Source organism: Bos grunniens, chromosome 25, assembly GCF_055505025.1.
Source record: "Bos grunniens cultivar Pamir isolate PY7600 chromosome 25, Bosgru_T2T1.0, whole genome shotgun sequence".
Classification (NCBI taxonomy): domain Eukaryota; kingdom Metazoa; phylum Chordata; class Mammalia; order Artiodactyla; family Bovidae; genus Bos; species Bos grunniens.
The window spans coordinates 25,691,482-25,713,415 of record NC_141189.1 but is presented as its reverse complement, the minus strand read 5'-3'; the positions used below and the strand labels follow the sequence as shown (position 1 = coordinate 25,713,415).

The 21,934-nt window shown below is 43.7% G+C and overlaps 1 protein-coding gene across 2 annotated transcripts in view; it reads left to right on the top strand.

Annotated features, from left to right (window-relative positions):
• The window catches only part of TMC5 (transmembrane channel like 5), a 72,944-nt gene extending 58,984 nt beyond the window's left edge, over positions 1 to 13,960 (top strand). For both annotated transcript variants that reach the window (XR_015154664.1, XM_086375539.1), the window contains 5 exons: positions 2,712 to 2,885; positions 5,368 to 5,446; positions 11,377 to 11,481; positions 12,668 to 12,710; positions 13,473 to 13,960. Coding sequence is in view for 1 of the 2 variants with exons in the window: in XM_086375539.1 (XP_086231665.1) it covers positions 2,712 to 2,885; positions 5,368 to 5,446; positions 11,377 to 11,481; positions 12,668 to 12,710; positions 13,473 to 13,519 (448 nt within the window). In the remaining variant the exon portion in view is untranslated. The remainder of the gene's footprint in view (positions 1 to 2,711; positions 2,886 to 5,367; positions 5,447 to 11,376; positions 11,482 to 12,667; positions 12,711 to 13,472) is intronic.
• The last annotated feature ends 7,974 nt before the right edge of the window (positions 13,961 to 21,934 follow it).

Genomic DNA, 21,934 nt, shown 5'->3' with positions numbered 1-21,934 from the left:
ATCGGATGTGGCCGAGCCACTGAACAACAGCAACAATAAATACAGATCCCAAAGGAGGGGACCTGTCCCACCATGGGGGCCACGTGGGGAGGAGGCACCGGCATCTGTCAGAGGCAGAGAGAGAGAGTAGTAAATGTGGGCAGAAGTCTTTACTGTGGTTTCAGTGGGAGGAGAAGGCAAGGCAGGGTCAGCAGGCTTAGGAGGGGCAAATGTGAATAATCTCATTGGGCTCTGGGGTGTAGGGGCCATCTGGGGTAGTCTGGTACCTGGCACTGGTGGTGGGGGCAGAGGAACAATGGCCCAGAGTGTGAAAGCTTGAGAGAGGAGGTGGGGTGGGATGTGGGGGTGGGTGTTGGTTTGCATATGAAAGATGTGCTTTGTAGGCTAGCCCTGGGAAAGGCAGTCTCTCTAGCATCAGTAAGGCCCCAGATGTTACAGATCAGAATAAAAAGACATGCTTCATTCAGTGTTTAGCCCAAGTTCCCTTGGTAACCAACAGATGCTATCACCAAGGGAGGAATACATCCGAGTTTGGTCACCACCTGTCAGGTGCCCCATCTTAACTGGCACAGGCCCCTCACTTCCTCCAGGTCCTGCACGTTCCCAGCTGGGGAGAAGCCTGGTCTCCGCACAGAGAACAGAACTTCCTCTAATGAACTGAAAGGCCCCATCTGGTCAGGCTCCCTCTCACCCCTGCAACCTCACTTCCCATGGCTCCATCCTTCCCCAGTCTCTCAGTCTGTTCAGGGTCATCTATTTGAAGTGCTCTCCCTGCTCTCTTTGCTTGACCTCTCCTCTCTCAGCTCAAAAGTCGTGTTGAAGATCTGCCCTTCGTGACCATCCCCATCTTCTGTGCATTCCCTTCTCCTCCCTTTCTCTCTCAGGGTGGTTTCCTTTCTTCATTTCCTAGTTCACGCCAGAAATGCCTTTGAATCTTTGTTTAGTTGTACCCTCACTGCTTGACCATCTTTCCCATTAGAACCTGGGAGGGCAGGTATCATGTCTGTCCTGTTTACTGTGGGCTCGCCAGGGCTTAGTATCTAGCACAGTCCCCACTACTGATCTCGAGGAGACAGCAGTGAGTGGTGGCTTGAAGCAGGATCGTAGTTCCCTGCCCAGGAATTGAACCTGGGTAGCCTGGGTGAAAAGCAGGAATCTTAGCTGCTAGACCAGGAAGGGCTAGAAGCTAGAAGCAAAATTTCCCTGGCTCTTACCATGCTTGAAAGCAAGAGTGTTTTAAGGAGGCAAAAACTGTAAAACTACAGTTTTTTTTCCCTACAAAAAAAAAACTGTACAAAGTTTATTAATAGAGATGCAGTACAGTAAGTGGGTGAGCACACAGAGAAACAATTTTTTTTAATTTAAGACAAAGGCAAGACAGAGATACACACATGGAGAGAAAGGGTGTGAGCTTCCTCCAGTAAAGAGGATAAATCATTTATCTAGGGCATTTTTTCTGGGTCTTTGTTTACCTTTGGCCAATATCTTGTTTTTCCACAAAATACCTGTCCTGGGAACTTTCTCCAACATGCATGCTCACCTTTTAGCCAAGATGGATTCTAGCACAGAGGTGTGTGGGAGGCTTGGCATCACCTATTATGGGGTGGTGCCCCCTCCTTTTTAACCCCAAGGAGCCTTCTACAGATGTGTAGTTGGGGAGGTCTTCTTGACCTCAAGAATGAGAAAATGTGGTCTCTTTATCTTTTATCTGGGCAAGACTCAGCTCCTCTCTCCCTCTGCCATTGCGGGTGTGCTGTCACTTCAGTCGTGTCCGACTCTTTTGGGATCCCACGGACTGTAGCCCGCCAGGCTTCTCTGTCCATGGGGATTCTCCAGGTGAGAGTACTGGAGTTGGGTTGCCATTTTCTTTTCCAGCCCTTACCATTACTGTTCTCTCAAGTGTCCACTGGAGACAAAGTCCAGCTATTTACCCTGTTCCTGTGGTTATTTCTACCTGGATGTGTAAACAGAAGGCTGAGTGTAAATGTCTCACCTGGAGCCCATCTATGTCTTGCCTCAAGAAATATAAACAGGAGGCTAGTTGTAAATGTCTGGCCTGGAGCCCATCTATCTCCTGCCTCAGTTACAAGTTCAGTGGGCCTTTGTCAAATGAATGAGCAAATGAATGCACAAGGAAGTTGACTTTTTAGAATACTTGCAGAACTGGAACTTGGCAGCTTCAGGGCAGGCTCCTCAGTTGCAAGATGTTCTCAGTTGTCTCACCACGTTGGCTCTTTTCTCTCTTCCTATTCAGTTCTTGGTGCCTTCTAGTTTCTGCTTGTTCACAACTGACTTCATGTGGCCATTATTACAGCTCTAGCTTCCCTAGATTACAGCCTCCCCTCTTCGTATTTCCTAGTTCAAGTTCCTAAGGAAGAGAGTCCTATCGCCCCAGTTCATTTCTTTGTGCCAGGACACAGCTAAGGTCACAACCTGGTCTTTGGATTGGATCAAGTTGGATCCAAGTTGGATTAGATCAGTTGGATCAAGTGATCCTGCTGTCCAAAAGCTGGTCCTCAGAATACAGGTCATGAGTACAAAACACACCAGCTGGGCCTGTGAGCGAAAGGGTTTCCTTTGGAAGGGGATATGGATGGAGCAGGCAAGGATCACTGGTTCCAGGTTAAGAGCCCAGAAAGGACTGGGCTAGTCTAGAAAAACTATACCTGAGTCTGGCGCTAGAGATGTTTCCCTGTCCCTTGTTTTATCAGATTGAAACCTTCAGCTGACTGTGGTCCGTTTCGAGGTCTGTCCTTCTTCATTGAGTCCATCTACAGGTGGATCGACACCCTGAATCAAACGCCCAGCTACCTGTGGGTTGTTTGGATCTACCAGAACCTCATCGGGAGCGTGCACTTCTTCTTCATCCTCACCCTCATTGTCTTGTAAGTGGGGTTCTTCAGAAGACTAGAGGGGGAAATACCAACTCAACTCAGCATGCGGGCGGCTAGGCTTGGGAGGGGCGGGTGTTTGGTGGGAAGGCGAAGACTGCAGCACGGCTCAGTGTTCTGCGTCATCCCAACTCTGCTCTTGAATTTTTCTAGGAGTTATTTAATATCTTGTCCTTTTTGGGGGGTCTGTTTATGAATAAAGGAACACCTGCTCTGCTCCCTCTTAAGATTTAACATGAAAACAAAAAGAAAAAAACTGGATGTGAGAATGCTTAGGGAAATTACTATGTGATTCTTTTTGAGGTTGTGACTATCTTAAAGTGGATTGGGCATTATTGATATATGGGTTAGTGTACTTTCATTTTCAAACTTTAAAATGATTTCTAACTTCTTATGAAAAAGCAGAAGATCTGCCAAGACTGGACTCCTTTTCCTGCAGGAACAGTAGGTCTGCTGACGGCTGCTCCTCTTTAGACCGAGAAGGCAATGGCACCCCACTCCAGTACTCTTGCCTGGAAAATCCCATGGACGGAGGAGCCTGGTAGGCTGCAGTCCATGGGCTCGCTAAGAGTCGGACACGACTAAGCGACTTCACTTTCACTTCTCACTTTCATGCATTGGAGAAGGAAATGGCAACCCACTCCAGTGTTCTTGCCTGGAGAATCCCAGGGACGGGGGAGCCTGGTGGGCTGCCGTCTATGGGGTCGCACAGAGTTGGACACGACTGAAGTGACTTAGCAGCAGCAGCAGCTCCTCTTTAGAAGCCAAATTCTGATGGCTGAGCTTGTCCGTCCTCACACAGAGACACAACTCAACAGCACAGCCTAGTGGAGCCAGCTGATGCCAATTGTTGAGTGACCCCTGGATTTTACAGGTGGAAGTGCTAAGACTTGCAGAGACAGGGATAGTTCCCATGCTGTAGAGTCTATTTATTGTAGAGGAGGCTGGAACCTGGGTCTCCTAGCTCTTGGTCATGCTCTCCCTCCCAACACTGGTTTGCCTTTGGCCTCCTTACTTAAAACCGGAAGTTCTTCTGTCTTGCTCTTCCAAACTTCTAATTCCCTGGGGAGCTTGTGAGAAATGCAAACTCTCAGCCCTACCCTGACCTATAGCATCTGCTTTTTAACAAAATCCCAGTAAGTCTATATCACACGGAAGTTTGAATAGCACTGTCCATATTCCCAAACTCTGGCTACACATTAGAATCATATACACTGAAAAAATACTGCTCGGGAGTTCCCTGGTAGCCTAGTGGTAGGGATTTGGGGTTTTCACTGCTGTGCCCAGGTTCAGTCCCAGCTCTGAGAACTGAAATCCCACAAGCCAAGAGGCCAAAAAATAAATAAATAAAATAAGTTAAAAATACTGTTAAGGACTTCCCTGGTGGTCCAATGGTTGGGAATCTGCCTGCTAATTCAGGAGACACAGCTTTGATCCCTGGTCTGGGAAGATTCCAAATGCCTTGGGGCAACTAAGCCTGTGTACCACAACTACTGAAATTCGTACTCTGCAACAAGAGAAGCCGTTGCAATAAGCTTGTGCACCGAAACTAGAGAGAAAGCCTTGTGCCGCAACCAAGACCTAACGCAGCCAAAAATAAATAAATGTGTTGTTGTTTGTTGTTTGGTCCCTAAGTTGTGTCTGACTCTTTTGTGACCCAGGGGACGGTAGCCCATCAGGCTTCTCCGTCCATGGGATTTCCCAGGCAAGAATACTGGAGTGGGTTGCAATTTCCTTCCCCAGGCGATTGTCTGGATCCAGGGATTGAACCAGGTCTCCTGCTTGACCAGCAGATTCTTTACCACTGAGCCACCAGGGAAGCCCCCAAATAAATAAATAATAATAAAAATACTGTTAAATGTTTTCAGCACAGAAAAAGAAATAATAATCATGTGACATGAGGGAGTGTTAGCTAACACCATGATAGTAATCATATTGCAATATATAAAGGTGTCAAATCAACACCTTAAGCGTACTCAATGTTGTATATCAATTCTATCTCAATTTAAAAAATTAAAGTAAAACTAGATTGGGGTAAAATTTGCATAACTATATGAAGTAACTAAAACTCATTGAATTACACTCAAAATGAGTACATTTTGTAGTATGTCAACCATGCCTCAACAAAGCTATAAAAAGAAGAAAAGATACTGATGCCTGCCCTCGTGCTCAAAAAAGCTCAATTAATTGATCTGAGGAGGGGCCACGGCAGGAGTCTTTTCTCCACTTCTCAGGTGATTTATGTGTAGAATCCTGAGGACTATTGCTATAATGAAGTTAACCTCTAAGTCACCCAGATACAACTTTGCAGGAACACTGGCTGGGCCAACATCCATCTGTACGCAAATATACGAATTCCTATGTACCCAATTGAAATTAGGAGCCTGCAAAGCATTGGAGAGAGCGTCTGCCATTCTTTCTTTCCTGAAAAGCATTGGAGAGAGTGTCTGCCATTCTTTCTTTTCTTCTCTTCCAGAATCATCACTTACCTTTACTGGCAGATCACAGAGGGAAGGAAGATTATGATAAGACTGCTCCATGAACAGATCATTAATGTAAGTCCCATTGGACCCCCTTTTTACCCTCCCCACCTTTAACATTCTGTAATGAAAATTTTCAAACATCATCCAATCTAGAGTATAGTAGAATGAACCTTCCCACCACCCAGCCCTGACCACCATCAACATTTGTGCACTCTTATGTCCTCTACACTGTCCCTTTGCTGTAAATCTCTGGGTTATTTTCAAGCAAATCCTGGCCTTTATATCATTTTATCTATAGACTCTTTCATATTCTTTTAAAAAACATAACCACAGTACCAATCATCACACCTAAAAAAATTAATAATACCTTACTATCATCTTATAGTCAGTCAAAGGCCAGATTTCCCCAGCTATCCAGTTAATGTCTTTTTACAGCAGGATTACTCAAGTAAAAAATCTGGAAAAGTGTCACATGTTGCATTTGGTTGATGTGTCTTTACCGTTTCTTTCAATCTCTAACTGTTCACACCTCCTTCTTCTCTTGCCACTTATTGTTGAAGAAACCAGGTCATTTGTCCTGCAGTAGTTCCCTCATTCTGGATATATCTGAGTTTCAACTCTGCAGTGGTGTTTAATAGGTTTTTTTTTTTTTTTATTTCCTGTAAATGAATGGTGAAATTCAAAGACCTGATTCAGTCCAGATTAAATTTTTTAGCCAGAATAATTCTGGCTTTAAGTCAATATTTCTCATGGGATTATCTCATAACATAAAATGTCTGATCGTCTTCTTTTTTGTATCTGAAGAACGATCAGTGGGTCCATGCTTGGTCAGCTAACCTATCCATCATAAAGCTTCCCAGCAGTCTTTCAGCTAATGGATTTAGCAGCCTTTGATGAGTATAGTCCATAGGGTTGCAAAGAGTCAGACACGACTGAAGTGACTCAGCATGCCCGCACGCCTTTTTATTCATTGTCCATTTATTTCATTAGGGATTGCAAAATAGTGGTACTCTAATTCTAGAATTTCTTCTGCATTTATTAGCTGGAATTCTTCTATAAAAGAAGAATTTTTACTCATCAACTGTTAGAGCACGTTCAAATACCTTCAGGAGAGGAAAGATGAGGTTAAATACATGACTCCCTTTATTTACCTGTTTTCCAAATGATGATTCAGTCCTCCAGTGTATTCGTTTCTAGGGCTGCAAAGCAAGTACCATAAATGTGGCAGCTTAAAACAACAGAGATGTATTGCCTCACAGTTCTGGAGGCCGGAAGTCCAAAGCCAAGTTGTCAGCAGGGTTGCTTCCTTCCGAAGCTCAGAGCAAGAGTCTCCTCCCTACCTCTCTCATTTTTTCTGGTGGCTGCTGACTAACCTTTGCGTTTCTTGGCATAACTTCATAACTCCCATCTCTGCCTTCATCTTCACAGGGTCTCTTTCTCTCTTTGTCTGTTTCTCCTTCTCGCCTAAGAACTTCTCACTGAATTTAAGGTTCATCCTCATCCACGATGATCTCATATTAAAAAAAAACCTTTAACTTAGTTACATCTGCAAAGACTCTATTTCCAATAAAACTATATTCACAGGTGGTGGGGTTTGAATAAGAATAACTTAAACATATCTTTTAAAAGGAAGACACTATTCAACTCACTAAACCTAGAACCTCCAAATATGGCCAATGAGAAGTTATTATGAATTAATAGATTTAAGTATGTGTTGGCATCTTTCAATTGTAACCATTTGTTTATGCTTAAAATAGTCTCATCCTTTGCTAGAAGAAATCCTTTTGAATTAGCTCCTCAGTTCTTTTGACATGATCCCAGGAGTCTTGGGTTGCTTCCTTGTTCTCTGGAAAGATAAGATGGTCTGGACTCATCTTGTTCATTTCCTGTCCCAGAATAGAAATTAGGCATTTCTTCAAGGAGTCCTGATCAAATGGTATTTAGAGATCAAAGTCTGGACACGGAGAGATGGTCATTGCTACTGGGCTAGTTCCCTTTTCTTCTAAATACCAATGTAACTGTGAGCACTTATGTCTGAAAATATGAGGAAGAAGCAGGACACTATAGGAGTCTATCTGCTTGAATCTTTGGGGCTTCAGATTACTTGAGTTGGCACATTTCATGTTGTAAAGAAAGAGTATTGGTTAGTTGTTGATGTTGGCCAGTCGCTAAGTTGTGTCCCACTCCTGGCAACCCCATGAACTGCAGCATACTAGGCTTCCCTGTCTTTCACTATCTCCTGAAGTTTGCTCAAATTCTTGTCTATTGACTCACTGATGCTATCTAACCATCTCATCCTCTGCTGCTCTCTTCTCCTTTTGTCTTCAATCTTTCCCAGCATCAGGGTCTTTTCCAATGAGTTGGCTCTTCATATCAGGTGGCCAAAGTATTGGAGCTTAAACTTCAGCATCAGTCCTTCCAATGAATATTCAGGGTTGATTTTCCTTTAGGACTGGCTGGTTTGCAAGAAGACTTGTGGTCCAAGGGACTCTCAAGGGTCTTCTCCAACACCACAATTTGAAAGCATCAATTCTTAGGGGCTCAGACTTCTTCATGGTCCAACTCTCACATCCATACATGACTAGTGGAAAAACCATGGCTTTGACTGTATGGACCTTTGTTGGCAAAATGATGTATCTGCTCTTTAATATGCTGTCTAAGTTTGTCATAGGGCTTCTCAGGTGGCTCTAGTGGTAAAGAACCTGCCTGCCAATACAGGAGAGTCATAAGAGATTGAGGTTTGATCCCTGGGTCAGGAAGATCCCCTGGAGGAGGGCATGGAAACCCACTCCAGTGATCTTGCCTGGAGAATCCCATGGACAGAGGAGCCTGGTGGGATATGGTTCATGGATCACAGAGTCAGTCACAACTGAGCCTGCACACATGCTAAATTTGTCGTTCCTTTCCTTCCAAGAAGCAAGCGTCTTTTAATTTCATGGATGCACCCAACATCCACGGTCATTTTGGAGCCCAAGAAAATGAAATCTGTCACTGTTTCCACTTTTTCACCTTCTATTTGCCATGAAGTGATGGGAACCAGATGCCATGATCTTAGTATTTTTGATGGGTTAGTTAGCTAAGCTCTTTTCCACCTATCCCCAGAAGCATTACCCATAGTTTTCTGATGCAACATTGAATGTTTGGGGCAAGTCTTATGATGATTTCAATGTGGGAGGGATTTGATGTTAAAGCTTTCTGTTGTAAGAGTAGTGTCAGGTAAACTCAGGAGTTACTGGGATGACATCATTTCAGGAAGGCACCATAGACATCATGCAGATCTGCCTGCCTGGGAGTCTTGCCCGGAATGTGGGCCACAAAGATGGGGTTGCTGTCTCTAAAAGAACTCAAAGAGACTGGGAATAGGCTCAGAAACAGTCATTTCAAAACTCCTGGTTCCTTGTTAAAATTGCAAATTCTTATTACCCTTCCTTCCTCCAAGCAATAGAGGCAACAGATAACATTTTGTTGAGCACTTATTGATGCCTGGCATTGTGCTAAGTGATGAACAAAGATTCTTATTTAATTTTTACTATTCACTTTATAGCACATTCATTTCTTTAACCTCTATTTTTAAATTAAGGAAATGGATGCTTATAGAGTGAAGCAACCTGCCCAAAGTCACAGGAATAGTGGGATTTGAATCACGCAGCTCCAAAGTTTATGCTCTCAGCTACAGTGCAACTTTGCCTCCTGAGTCAAAATTCTGTTGGGCAAAGCCTATGAGTTTGTAGTCTTGCAATCTCTCCGGGTAATTCTAATTCACACTTGAGTAAGAAAACAGTTGCTACAGACCAGAGATTTTCAAACAAGTTGGCCACATCCAAGACAGCTGGGGAACTTGTTAAAAGCACCAATTACCATGGACAGCTCTTTCTTACAGAAGAATTCAATTACTAAATGTAGAAAGAATAAGGGAAATAGAAGGCCATTATAAACCAAATATCACAGTAATAATTGTTGCAAGCAAGATCCACGGGTGGATGCTAAAATGAGTGGGTGAAAGTTTAGGAAGAAACAAGGGCATGGAAAATGGGATTGACCTAGACTGGACAGACCATGAGGTGAGTGCTAGCTCATCTCAGCACTCTCTTATCTGTAATAGACTCATAGGAAAGTGATTCCCCCTCCTGGGGAAGGCATACCCCATTCCTTTGTTCTCTTTCCCAATTCAGGAATTATTTGTCAGGGTCTACTTCGTTAACACAGATAACTTAAAATTTTTTTTAATATATGTATTTATTTTTGGCTGTGCTGGGTCTTCACTGATGTGTGGGATTTTCTCTAGTTGCCCGGAGCAGGGGCTACCCTCTTGCTGCTGTGTATGGGCTTCTCATTGCGGTGGGTTCTCTTTTTGTGACTCCCAGTGAAAGGCTGTTGCTGAACCATGAAAGATGCCAGGATTCTTGGCCTCTGGAGGAGAATTCAATCTGGGGCCAGAGATGAGGCTTTATCACTCAGACCTTTTGTGTAATAAAGTTTTATTCAAGTATAAAAGGGATAGAGAAAGCTTCTGACATAGACATCAGAAGGGGGCAGAAAGACTGCCCCCTCGCTAATGTTAGCAATGGAGTTATATATATTTTTAATTACTTATTACAGTGAATCAAAAGAATGGAGGTTGTAAAGACCTTACTAGCTGCTGCTGCTGCTGCTGCTAAGTTGCTTCAGTTGTGTCCGACTCTGTGCGACCCCATAGACGGCAGCCCACGAGGCTCCCCCATCCCTGGGATTCTCCAGGCAAGAACACTGGAGTGGGTTGCCATTTCCTTCTCCAATGCATGAAAGTGAAAAGTGAAAGTGAAGACGCTCAGTCGTATCGAAATCTGGTCTCACTCCCATAATTGACATTTTAAGAAAACAGGATTAGCAAGGTTTTTTCCAGAGACCATCCTCAAGCAGGATACATTATTGTTATATAATCCTAAGGAATGTGGAAGAAAAAAAGTTTGTCCTTTCTTCCTCCTTGAGAATTCCAGACCCCTCTCTCCTTGGGGACCGCTGGACTTCTTATCAACCTGCCTAGGAACTGACTCTCTCACCAGGCTCTAGAGCACAGGCGCAATAGTTGTGGTGCATGGGCCTAGTTGCTCCATGGCACGTGGGATATTCCCGGATCGAGGATCAAACCTGCGTTTCCTGCATTGGCAGGTGGATTCTTTATCACTGAGCCACCAGGGATGCCCTAACACAGATAACTTTGACAAATAAAATATATTTGATATTCTTCACTGCAGAGCTATAAGCTTTGACATTCTCAGTGGAAGGACAGGGCAGACCCAGGCAATGCTGGGTGCCCAGAGAGTGCTCCAGGGCAAAGGGCATGCCAAGAGGACGGATACTATAAACCGTTTGTCCTGGGCCCTCTGACAATGGTGTGTAGGTTGCTTCTCGCAGCAGACTAGAGAAAGCTACTACTCAGCCTGCTAGGATAATTGCTTTAGAGGAGAATATTACAGTTTAGGAAGGCTATGGGGGTTAATTTGGTTTTGCTGTGAGATGTTTCTTTTCTCTCATCAATAGTAAACATGGCAGCAGTCTCCAGCCTCCACAGGGTCCAGGACCCTGTGCTGTGTGCTGTGCTTAGATGCTCAGTCATGTCTGACTCTTTGTGACCCCATGGACTGTAGCCCGCCAGGCTCCCCTGTCCATGTGGCTTCTCTAGGCAAGAATACTGGAGTGGGTTGCCGTGTCCTCCTCCAGGGGATCTTCCCAACCTAGGGATCAAACCCAGGTCTCCCACATTGCAGGTGGATTCTTTACTGTTTGAGCCACTGGGGAAGCCCAAGAACACTGGAGTGGGTAGCCTATCCCTGCTCCAGGGAATCTTCCCAAGATTGAACTGGGGTCTCCTGCACTGCAGGCAGATTCTTTACCAGCTGAGCTCCCAGGGAAGCCCGTCCAGGACCCTACCTGCCTAAAAATCAACATTTCCACCATTTGCTTCTCAACCCCACACCATCATCCATTCTCCATATTTTTGTTTTTGTTTTCCTTCTTGGCAGGAGGGCAAAGACAAAATGTTCCTGATAGATAAGTTGATCAAGCTGCAAGGTATGGAAAAGAGAGCAAACCCCACCTTATTTACGCTGGAAAGAAGAGATTTGGAGGTGAGGCTACAGGCTGCCTTGGGATCCCTGTGACAAGGATGTGCCCTCCTGTGAAAAGTGCATCAGGAGCTAGAATCACATCTGGGCCTTACACTTTCTGTGTTTTAACATTTCTTTACTTTTATTTAAAAATACAGTATGCATTCACCATATTCTATGCCTGGCCATGTTCTAGGTAATGTAATATCATGGTAATATCGTGGCAACACAGTAAGGCCCTTCCCTCCTGGAGCTTGCATACGTCTTCCTATTACCCAGCCATACAGAAGTGTGTCCCACTGGGATGAAAAATGCCTTGAAACTTCACCCCACTAGGTTATTGCTTCAGTGTATAGTCTTCCAGATCTTTCCCCCAGGCATCTGCATGCATCCATACATCTACTAACATTCTTGTTTATTTATTTATTACAAAAATGGGCTATATTTTATACATAACTTCCCCTCTCCCTGCTTAATACTGTATCTCAAACATTCTTTCAGTTTGTACATACTTGGACATTTGGGTTGCTCCCAGTTTTTTTTTTTTAATACTAAAGACAACGTGTAATGAAACTTTTTTGTTATAGTTTTTGTACGTGAGTGTTTTATCTGCCTCAGGCATATGCATGATAATGTTAATAGATATTGCCATATCATGCTCTTAAAAAGGTTTCGCAAATTTTATTCTTACCAAAAGGGTTTGAGAGATCCCTAGAACCCTGCTCTAGTACCAAAGCCTGCACTGACTTCACTGGTATCCTAGAAAATGTGGATAAACAGTAAACCCATGTTAATTCAAATGCTACTACTTTTGGAAGTTATGATCTTGTCCAAAGAGACTGCCAGGTTGTTTATTGTCTGTGCAAATTAATACCACCAGCACAATACGGGTAAGGGACTTAGAGGCCCAGCTCAAAATTCTATCACCGCAGGGACCATGAATATACCTTTGCAGCCACAGGTCCTAATATATTACCCGGTGTGTTGTAAATGTTCAGTAAATATATGTGAAATGAAAGATTAAATGAATGGAATCACTGTCCATAAAAAATAGAACGTTTGATATTTTTGTGACTGAATCTTGACCTTAATCTGTCACCTCTTAATTTTAAAATGGTGGGGCTCGCAAGTCTTATCACCTATGCAGCAGGATCTGAGGTCAACACAATTTTCTAGTGATGAGATTTCTTGTTTTCTTCTTTTTTAGCAATGGGGCCCTCAGCATGTCAGGCAACATGATGCTCCTCGAGGTGAGTACCTGACTGGCACTGATGAAGGTCTGATTCATCCAGATGATAGATCCCAAGACAGAGGGTCAAAACTACTTCTAGATTAAGTCATCCAATTGTAAGAACTGACCCAAACTGGCTTCAGCAAAAACTTGAGAATACTTCTTGCCTTAGGCATAGCCAGAAGCACGGACTCACAGGATGTCACAAGACCTGGTTTCCTTCTGTTCAGTTCTCCATGTTATTTCCTTTCTTAAATGATCTCTTGATATTACAAGACAACTTTATTAGCTTCTTGTATCTTTGCAGATTCAAGTCTAGTGGTCAGGAGACCCAGAATTCTCTTTATGTTTCATTTGATCTGAATGGGTGATATACTCATCCATGAATCAGTTGCTGTGATCAAGATACTGTGATGACTTCATTGGCCAGATCTGAGTCACAGGCCTCATCTTTAGGTATAGGTGGTACCACATAGAGACCACAGGGACTGAGAGAATGGATAAAGGTAGTTTTCCAAAGAAAACCTGTGACTGATGCCAGAACAGGAATGAATATTGGGGAGGAAATGGACAAACAAATAAACCCACTCATCTTTTTGGAATAGCATTTCTGATACCTCCGATGGTGGGAATTCAAGGGGCAAAGTTGAAGAAACTTAGAAGGAGGAAGCAGGGAAAGCCTGAGAAGCTGTGGGATCTTGAAAGCCACTTTGGTCTTTCCAGTGGAGATATGGGCCAGTGTGCATCTGTGCTAACATCTCTTCTCTTGTATCAAACCCAGACCTGAGATTCAGGCAATCATTTCAAGAAGATAATCCAAAGGCCTGATAATTATCGTGGCACCCAGACGCCAACCAAAGAAGGAAAGAAGATAAAGATGGAGCATCTTCCTCCGTGCCACCTGGGCCTTTAGGTGCTTCCCAGATGGGGAATTCAAACCTTTAGCCAGAAGTGGAAACTGACTACAGTGGAAATACTGAAGTAAAATTGGGCATTCCCTGTTGGGTTTTTTATACCTGAATTGCTGATTTTTCCAGACAAAATATTTTAGATTTTCCAATAAAGACAGTTGTAGTATTTGAACTAGTTCACAAAAACCTGGGAAGAGTTACAGTTTCTCTTTAAGAGCTATGTAATGAATTCTTGGTCCTTAGAAATCTCCCCTCCCAGTACTCCCAGACCTGGCAAAGGTTTGGAGACTGGTGCTAAGACAAGAGGTCCAGCCTGAATAAAAATGTGATCCTCACTCAAGGATGTGAAGCCTCTAAATTGTGGAACCTGCATTTTTTCATGACTTGGAACTAAAAATAACCCCATGTTACCCCAAAGTGAAAGACAACCAGAGGTCTCATCTATGAACTTTGTTGCGTATTGAGTACATGAGTCTTTCAGATTGGACTGGGGTGGGGATGTGTGGACAGGGATTCTGTCCCTGTGAGGTTTTATACATGATCATTAGAGTCTTAGGTTGAACCAAACATGAAATCAGTGGTGATGTGTGGAATATACGTGTATGTATATGTGTGTACATAGGAATGCATATTCATTGGAAGGACTGATGCTGAAGCTGAAACTCCAAAGCTTTGGTCACCTGATGCAAAGAACTGACTCATTGGAAAAGACCCTGATGCTGGGAAAGATTGAAGGCAGGAGAAGGGGGTGACAGAGGATGAGATGATTGGATGGCATCACTGAGTTGATGGACATGAGTTTGAGTAAGCTCTGGGAGTTGGTGATGGACAGGGAAGCCTGGCATGCTGCAGTCCATGGGGTAGCAGAGTCAGACATGCTTGAGCAACTGAACTGAATTGAACTGAATGAATGCATATACATATGAAGCATTCTTTTGCATATGCCAAATAATTCACAAGGCATGTGAACTTTACCTAAAACTGAAGGGCCCAGGAGAAAAGAGCAATTACCAAATTACTCCAGAGGAAAAATCTCTTGAGTGATCACTGTCATGAAATCCAAATGGAACTGAATTTAGAAAAAATTTAAGATGAATTTGAAATAAAACATCCAGTCAGTGCTCAATCATTGGTTCACATCATTGACTTATTTGTTCAGTAAGTCATTCATGAGTTTAATTAAGCTCTTTTAGTATCATCTTTGCTAGTGGTTGCTGTAAGTGTTCATTCATTTGTTCCACAAGGATGTGCCAAGTGGTGGTGAACAAGATGCTGCACAAGTCAAGACACAGTCTCCACCCTCACATGCTTATTGTCTAGCAGATCACTTTAATTTTAATTAATTAAACAATAATTATAGCAGGTGTCATGAAGGAGAAGCCCAGGGAATTATGGGAGACAACCTGTCCATGGGGTCAGTGAAGGCAGTCTGTGGAATTGATATTTGAAGGGATTTTCCCTCTATGTGTTATCCTAATGCTGCTTGTGCCTCTTTGGCTTTTACACTGAAATGTGAACTCCCTCGGAAGCATCATTTTTGCTTACTTCCCATATGCTCAGGGCTTGTATCGGAACTTCTCCATCCACCTCTTGTCTCCACTTCAGTGTGGCCCCACTTCTCCTGGAAATTCAAGCCCGGGAGTGTTGTGTGTGCAGGTCTCACACATGGAGTTGAGTGTGCAATATCCTCACATCCATGGTCTCGAGATACATTTGGGGGATACATGAGTTCGCTAGGGCTGCCATAACCTGTACCACAGACTGGAGGCTTCAACAACACACGTTCATTTTTTCCCACAGTTCCAGAGGCTGGAAGTCTAAGATCAAGGCGTCCACAGTTGGTGTCCACAGTTTGGGTTTCCCGCTGAGGCCTCTCCCCTTGGCCTGTAGATGGCCACCTTCTTGCTCTGTCCTCATGTGGTCTTTCCTCTGTGTGCACACATCCTGGTGTGCCTTTGGGTCCCAATTTCCTTTTCTTATAAGGACACCAGTCAGATGGGATGAGGACCCACCTTGATGGCTTCACTTTAACTAACTCACACGTTTAAAGGATTTCTCTCCAAATGTGGTTCATTCTGAGGCACTGGAGGTTAGGTCTTCACATATGAATTTTGCATCAACACAGTTCAGCCCTCCTGGGGCAACTTGCCCCTGCCAGGCAGGAATTCTCATCAGGCAGCTGGGCTCTCAATGCTGGCTGAGCTCAGGGTCACACAGGGAGCTGGCTGTTCCAATAGCCGGGCCCAGGCCTTGTGCCAGACCAGCTCAGTCAGGCATCAGTGTGTGCTGTGCTAAGTCGCTCAGTCATATCCGACTCTGTGTGACCCTATGGGCTGTAGCCTGCCAGACTCCTCTGCCATAGGATTCTCCAGGCAAGAATACTGGAGAGGGTTGTCATGCCCTCCTCCAGGGGATGGTCCCCATTTTTCCCTTAAAGCTCTCCAGATGGTGTCAGTGGGAACCCAGGGCTGAGAACAACTGAGCTAGGATCTAGAGTAGTTCTTTCTGAACTTAACTGACCATAGAAGTCACCTGAGGCACCTATTAAACATTTAAACAGTGAACTTAGAATATTGCATCAAATATTTCTGGGACCATTGCCCATCTTCCTCTTTCAAAACTTGTCTTAATTAGCTCAAAACGATCAAAGTAACATATGCTTTCCAAGAGTTACCTGAAAGCTGGATAATCCCTGAGGTTTTAAGTATTCAAAAAAGATTGTCTGTCTTGAATTTCTACAGGTTCTGATCCTTCAAATGTCCACAGTGAATCACCCAATTCATTTTTTTACAAGGCAATGAGATGACTTTGTGTGAAGTTCAATTATAAGGATTAAAAAAATCATGACTGACATGTTTTTATAATCTTTGAATTGAGGACAGGTGGTAAGAATTAAACTCATAAATAGGAATTGTCTCAATAGGTAGCACTTGATGGTACCTCCTTAAATTCCCACAGTGTGAACTTTTTCATAGTATTTATGTATCTGATCAGGGCTTCCCTGGTGTCTCAGATGGTAAAGAATCTGTCTGCAATGCAGGAGATCCTGGTTTGATCCCTAGGTCAGAAAGATCCCATGGAGTAGGAAATGGGAACTCACTCCAGTACTCTTGCCAGGAAAATCCCGTGGACAGAGGAGCCTGGTGAGCTACAATCCATGGGGTCGCAAAGAGTCAGACATGACTGAGCAACTAAGACACACATGTGTCTGATCGACAGTGAGACATGGACCACTGGGAGGAGCTCAGGTGTGGAGCAGAGTGGGGCCCTCTATTTCCTTCATGACTACACCTGCCTGATGCAGGTAACACCTTACACCTGTGTGGTGGTCTGATCCATCCAGTGCTTTCCCCATTTCAATCACCCAGGGATCTTGTTATACAGCTTATTCTAGGGAATCCCCTGGTGGTCCCTAGGGACTCGGTTGGGACTTGGCATTCTCACTGCAGGGCCCTAGGTTCTGTCCTTGGTTGGAAAACTAAGATCCCACATGCCTTGCAGTGTGGCAAAAAAAAAAAAAAAAAGCAGATTCTAATCTGTGAGCTCAGGGATGAAGCCCAAGAGCCTGCATTTCTATCGAGTGCTGTGGGTCTGAGGACTACACCCTGAGTATGGTTTTATGGCTCCTCCATACTTTAAAAATTTTTTATCTTTGTAACAACAGTATTATACTGTTGACACATCTCTCAAAACACATTAACATTTTTTCCCTCATTCAAATCTCTTAACATTATTGCTATAGGACAATTGGTACAAGTTTTATAATCTCCATTTGACAGATGGAAACTCAGGCACACACAGGTTCAGTGATTTTTCTGACGTCTCATAGCAGGTTACTGGCAGAATTGAGCACTTTGTTTTCTTTGGCCCAGTGGTCTTCAGACTTCAGCAAAGATCATAACCAACTGGAGGACTTGTTAAAACACAGATTGTGAGCCTGACCCAGAGTTTCAGGTTCTAAGAATTTGAATGGGCTCTAAGAATTTGCATTTCTAGCAAGTTTCCCTTTAGGCTGATGTTGAATAATTGTCTCCATGATATTGTGATTTATATGAAATGTATAAATATATATCATCTGAATGACCAAGTATATATATTGGTCATTCAGATGACCAAAATTTGTCTCATGTCCATATAATCAAAGCTATGGTTTTTCCAGTAGTCTAGCCATGTATGGACGTGAGTTGGACCATAAAGAAGGCTGAGTACTGAAGAATTAATGTTTTTGAACTGTGGTGCTGGATAAGATTTTTGAGAGCCCCTTGGACAGCAAGGAGATCAAACCAGTCAATCCTAAAGGAAATCAACCCTGAAAATATATTGGAAGGACAGATGCTGAAGCTGAAACTCCAATACTTTGCTCACTTTATTTGAAGAGCTTACTCATTGGAAAAGACCCTGATGCTGGGAAAGATTGAGGGCAGGAGAAGAAGGGGACAACAGAAGATGAGATGGTTGGATAGCATCACTAGCTCAAATGGACATGAGTTTGAGCAAACTCTGAGAGACGGTGAAGGACAGGGAAGCCTGGCATGCTGCAGTTCTAGCGTCATGAAGAATCGGACATGACTTAGCGACTGACTGAACAACAACATTTGGCCTTTCTCTATAGTTTCTGGCTTCAATCTCCCCAAACTCTTGGAATCTCCTGAGCACTGAGTAATAATATCTTTTTGCTCTGTGAATGAGGTGACTTTTGGAAAGCACCTAAGGTTGGGGTTCAGTTGGTCAATGGAGCCAACCACATGATTAGAGAGTTGGAATTTTCACTCCTGACCCCCTTGATTGCTGGGGAGGGGAGAGGAGCTTGAGGTTGAATCAACTGCATTGGCCAGTGATTTAGTCAAACATTGGGCTTCCCAGGTGGCTCAGCAGTAAAGAATCCGCCTGCAGTGCAGGAGACGCGGGTTTGATCCTGGGCTGGGAAGATCCCCTGGACGAGGTCATAGCAACCCACTCCAGTATTCTTGTCTGGAGAATCCCATGGACAGAGAAGCCTTGCAGGCTACAGTCCATAGGGTTGCAGAGTCAAACACGACTGAAGGAGCTGAGTATACACACATGCAGCTATGTTATGAGCTTGTCTTAGAAACCCAAAAGGATAGCTTTTTGGCCTTCTTTTTGGAGAGCTTCCATGTGAGGGAAACAGAACACTTCTGTGTGCCCCCATGCCTGGCCCCAAGCTCTGCGAGGACAGAAGCTCTTGTGGAGGACCTTGCCGGATGTAGCTCTTCATCTGTATCCTTTAACATCCTTTCATAATAAATCCGTGATCTAATGAGTAAGCAAGTTTTCCTGATCATGTGAACCATTCTAGCAAATTAATCAAACCCAAGGAGGGGATCCTGGGAAGGCCTCATTATAGCCAGTCAGTCAGAAGTGCAGGTAACAACCTATGCTTGCAACTGGTGTCTGAAGTGGATGGAGGGTGGTCTTCTGGGACTGAGCCCTTTACCTGTGGAATCTGATTCTGTCTCTGGGTAGACTGTGTCAGAACTGAGTTGAATTCTGGAGGATCCTGCCTGCGACTGAAAACTGTTGCTGATGTGGGAAACTCTCCACACACGTAAAACATTGGAGTTGGGTCCAGGAACCCTTTTCAGTCTCAGACGACAGCATTCTTTGGGAACCCTCTGTCCAGCTGATAACAATCCTCTTAACACCTGGTTTCTGCTGTTAGCGTTTGAGAATGAAGTTAGATAAAGGAACACACAGGGTCATTAATCTTCAGTATTTTTGATCAAAGAAATCAAATAACTTTGACCCATAAGTGGGTCAGTGGTAAAGAATCCACCTGCCAATACAGGAGATGCAGGTTCTATCTGTGGGTCAGGAAGATCCCCTGGAGTGGGGCATGGCAGCCCACTCCAGTATTCTTGCCTGGGAAAACCCATGGACAGAGGAGCCTGGAGGGCTAGTCCTTGGGGTTGCAAAAGAACCAGACATGACAACTTAGCAACTCAACGATACATCACTCCATGCTAAAAGCTTGAGTGAACTTAACTTCCACCCTTCTTTGTCCTCAAAGCTGTGGTTAATTGTCCTATTGAAGCATTAGTCCCACTTTAGGAAACAATGTTATTTAGAAATTCATGTCTAATAAAGAGTATTTATGACTTAGTGAAATTCTTGTCAAGATGACTGAAGACACTAATTTCCAAATAAGAAAATGAGTAGTTTTATGAAATAAGCAGTGTTTCTCAAGTCTTTTGAAGTAACCCTTCTATGTTATCTGTCTCCAGCATCCAAGGCAGTCCAATGAACAGCAGGGGGTGTGATTTTTATCCCTACTGATTTTCTTGGAAAGTGCTATATTTTGATGGCTCATTGTCAACCCTGATGAATCATTACACTCCCAAATCTTTACCTAACTCTAGCCCTGTTTCCAGTTTCCTAAAGGAAGTTTCCACTTGGGACATTCCACAAACCATTCAACTTTTATTGTCTACTGCGATAGGCACTGTTGGAGTGCTGGGAATGTTTCTCATGATTGAACTCTTGCTAAGAGCCAGACAGGATGATAAACCTGGGTTTAGAGTGGGGGCTCTGGAATTATATAATCTGAGCCCGAATCCTTTTTCTAGTACTGTTGCATGACTCTAAGCAAGTTACTTAACTTCCCTGCACAACAGGATTGTAATGGTACTGGCCTCATGGTGTTCTAATAGACACACAGAAAGGATCTGAAACAGTGTCTAGTAGATGGCAAGTCAATAAATCCCAGTCATCAGCACTTTACTTGCACTCTTTAATCACACCTACTCCCTGGCACAGTACTAATACTGCCCCTATTTTAGAGATGAAATTAAGACACTAGCTATATAACTTGCAGAGGTCATATACCCAGTGACTAGAAATTCAGACTTAACTTTATGAGGCCAAATCCTTTTGTTAACCTTTCTTCATTGGAATTCTCCATTCTTCAAGACCCACGAGCACCTTAATTGGGCCTGGCTGAGTCAAGTGCAATATGGATTTGGGCCAAAGTAAAGACAGGGAACTTTGACTCTCAAAGGGTCTTCACACCACAGAAGCGATGTTGTGAACTCTGTACTGCCCCGAGATAATTCCTTCCCTGTCAGTTGCTGTGTGGTCTCTGCAGGTAGGCCAAAGGGGAAATTCAGCCCACAGATGTCTTCTTTGGCCCCTTTCTTCTCGTCACTCCAGTCATAACTTGGCATGCAGGTCACGCAGCTTAGATATGTTCCAGTCATTGGATCTTTGTTATTTTAAAATTCAAGAAAATTCATTTGTAAACATCCCAAGTGTGATTTACTGCCCTCCTGCCAACACCAACTATAGCAATCATCAGTCTGCTTCTCACCATCTAGCTGTGTGGGCTGATGGCCTTGCTGCTGCATGTGTGAGGCTGGGGACCCATTAGGATTCAGGAGGGAAGTCATGACGAAGCTGTGGGCCTGTGATCAAGGCTGATGGAGCTGAAAGGGGGGTGGAGTGGGGGACGGAAGTAGAGAGAGAACTTTGCAATTTTTACTCAACTTCATTTTAAATATTGCTACTTAAGTTCACAATGTGACGCCGGGGAGCTCTATGTTATAAAGGTAGACAAAGTGACTGGTTCTCTGAACTGACTGACCTGGATTTGAATAGCAGTTACACCAAGGAATGTGAGATCTGGGTAAGTGCCTCAGTTTTTTAACTTCGTAGTGCCTCAATTTCCTTATCAGTAAAAAGAGGTTAATCTCTCTTAAGATTTTTGTGAAGGCTAATTAAAATAATGCACATTAAACCACTAAAATTACTCACAAATAATAAGCAAGAAATTTTATCATGAGATCAGGCTCTACATCACCAGCTGTCATTTCTGGGACCCTTCCCTTCCACAGATTTTACTTTTCTCATCTGTAAAATGAGGCTAAGCCTAGATGTTCCTGAAGTTTCTTCAAGTTCTGTCTGAACAGCTGTTGTAGAGTAGCTTGAAAGGGTACAACTCTGCCCCCTCGTGGTTTGAAGCTCTTATTTCTAGATACCATCAACAATCCCTCAGACTGGTGTCAAGACTTCCCTACCATTTTCATTTTCTTCCCTATCATTTGGCTTCCCTTGTAGCTCAGGCAGTAAAGAATCTACCTGCAATGCAGGAGACCTGGGTTTGATTCCTGGGTTTGGAAGATTCCCTAGAGAAGGAAATGGCAACCCACTCCAGGATTCTTGCCTGGAGCATCCCACGGACAGAGGAGTCATAGGGTTGCAAGAGTCTGAGAAGACTCAGCAACTGAACAACAATGTCTCATCAGCAGCCCTGGTCACTGAACTGACAATAGCAGCTCCCCTAAATTTTCCAGGTCAGGATATGATGCTTGGTACACGG